Below are 1,851 nucleotides of genomic sequence, written 5' to 3' on the forward strand. Positions count from 1 at the left end.
TTGAAATAGTTACCAAAAATCATTGGCTTCAAGAAATGATTTAATTGCCACTACTTACTTAAGAATCACTTTTCTCCCTGCAATAAGCAGTCTATAAACTTTCAAAACCTCAAAGCATCTTCCATCTTCTTAAACTACCCAGATATGATGGGGCACTTGTTACTATCAAGATTATATTTGAGCATAGCACTGGGAAGTCTGTGTTACCAATCATGCTCAGGGCTAAGATTTAGAACTTCAGGTTCAAGCAGGAGACCACATATGTCAGAGTATCACAATTTCATGGAGGTTGATTATTCTAAGGATTCTTTGAAATGTGAACACTTCACACAAGGTACTGGGTTATCAGGAGCAAATAATTATGGCCTACATCAAAACCCAAACTAAAATCTAGGAAGACCCATGACACTGAAAGGCAACAATCAATGTCCAACCAGTAGGGAACAGCACCCCACACCACCCTCTATGATATATCAGGCATCCCTTGGAATGGAGAATGAAAATGGCCCAGAGCACAGGCAAGGCATAAGCCCTCTTGAACACCTTCCTATTGAGGATAATCATAGTACAGATGAAATGAGAAGAACCCAGCTGAACCTCATGCTTAGTCAAGATAACCAAATATTGAATCACCCACAAGACAAAAGAAAAGGAGCTCCTCTACCTAAGCATAATATTGCTGCACATCCCAATGTGTACTCTACCCAGAATTGTAATTCAAAGAGAAGGAAGAAAGAAGTGGTGAAGACTTTTGGTACACAGGGTAGAGCCTCAATGTCCCACCCTGATAGTAAAATGGACCTGTTGAAATTGGGCGTTGGTTTAGCTGGAGACAACGGAGAAAGTAGAATCAATCTCATTGACAATTCACCACACACTTCATTCAGCAAAAGTCTTACGGAAATACCAAACAGATTATCTGAAAGCTTTGTGTCAAAAAGCAGAAATGCTCGCAAGTCAGGTCATTATCTTGTTCTTCTGCAGAAAATTGGAATTCTCAATGCAAATAGGTCACCAACACTTTGTTATGAGATATATGATTTCTTTTGTGAAATATACAAGAATATCAAAGGCAAAAACAAATTTAGTGAGCAAGAAATTGATGCTATAAGGCGAGCTGCAAAACATGCAGGGTTCACAATTGTTATGACATTTCTTGGTATCTTGAGAGTTTTTGAGGGTAATCAATATGGGAAAGATGATATGGAAGTCCTACTACATGACGGATGGAGCTTCATGAAAGATTTCTATAGCAGCTGGCAGGAGGCAGAGTTTGAGGAATTTGGTTTTGGAAATGTTCAAAGTTACTGCTCAGAGGGTGCCTTGGATATCAAATTTCACTTAAGATACTTGAAGCAAATTTATGACAGCAGCCATGTACCATTATCATTGGTCCATTCAATCTCACTATTCTGGTCTGAAAACAAAGGACAATCAAAAGTACCCCAGGATTTATCTGATTATTGGCAGGAATCAATTGGTATATTTGAAAATGATTCTAAGTCAATTCAAGGTGGACTTTATGAGAGGATGGGAATCAAGAACTATGCATTCTGGGGTCCAGAGCAATTCCAAAGGAAACAATGGTACTCATATGGAGGAACAAGCATGGAGACAGAAAGAATATGGCACTTGGCTTCAAATGCTGCACAGTTTCATACACCTCTTGGTAGAAATATGTGTGAAGAGTTACATGGCTTTTTTGAGGATCTTATTCAAAGACTAAAGACCTCATACAATAGGCTCAATGAGCGCCATCCTTCCCTGCAACTTTCACTGCGAGGACACAACTTGTCCAGTGAGGCCCACTCAAAACATCTTGACTTAATATTCAAAGCTGTTGGAATGGCG

The 1,851-nt window shown here is 39.3% G+C and overlaps 1 protein-coding gene across 1 annotated transcript; it reads left to right on the forward strand.

The window, feature by feature from the left end:
- Positions 1-402: 402 nt before the first annotated feature.
- On the forward strand, positions 403-1,828 carry MELLADRAFT_64060 (uncharacterized protein; the record flags this gene model as incomplete). The annotated part of the gene is made up of 2 exons (XM_007411059.1): positions 403-1,669; positions 1,800-1,828. 2 exons carry the CDS (start codon positions 403-405, stop codon positions 1,826-1,828), a joined length of 1,296 nt encoding a protein of 431 aa, XP_007411121.1.
- Positions 1,829-1,851: the final 23 nt, after the last annotated feature.

This window comes from Melampsora larici-populina, assembly GCF_000204055.1.
Source record: "Melampsora larici-populina 98AG31 unplaced genomic scaffold MELLAscaffold_23, whole genome shotgun sequence".
Lineage (NCBI taxonomy): Eukaryota > Fungi > Basidiomycota > Pucciniomycetes > Pucciniales > Melampsoraceae > Melampsora > Melampsora laricis-populina.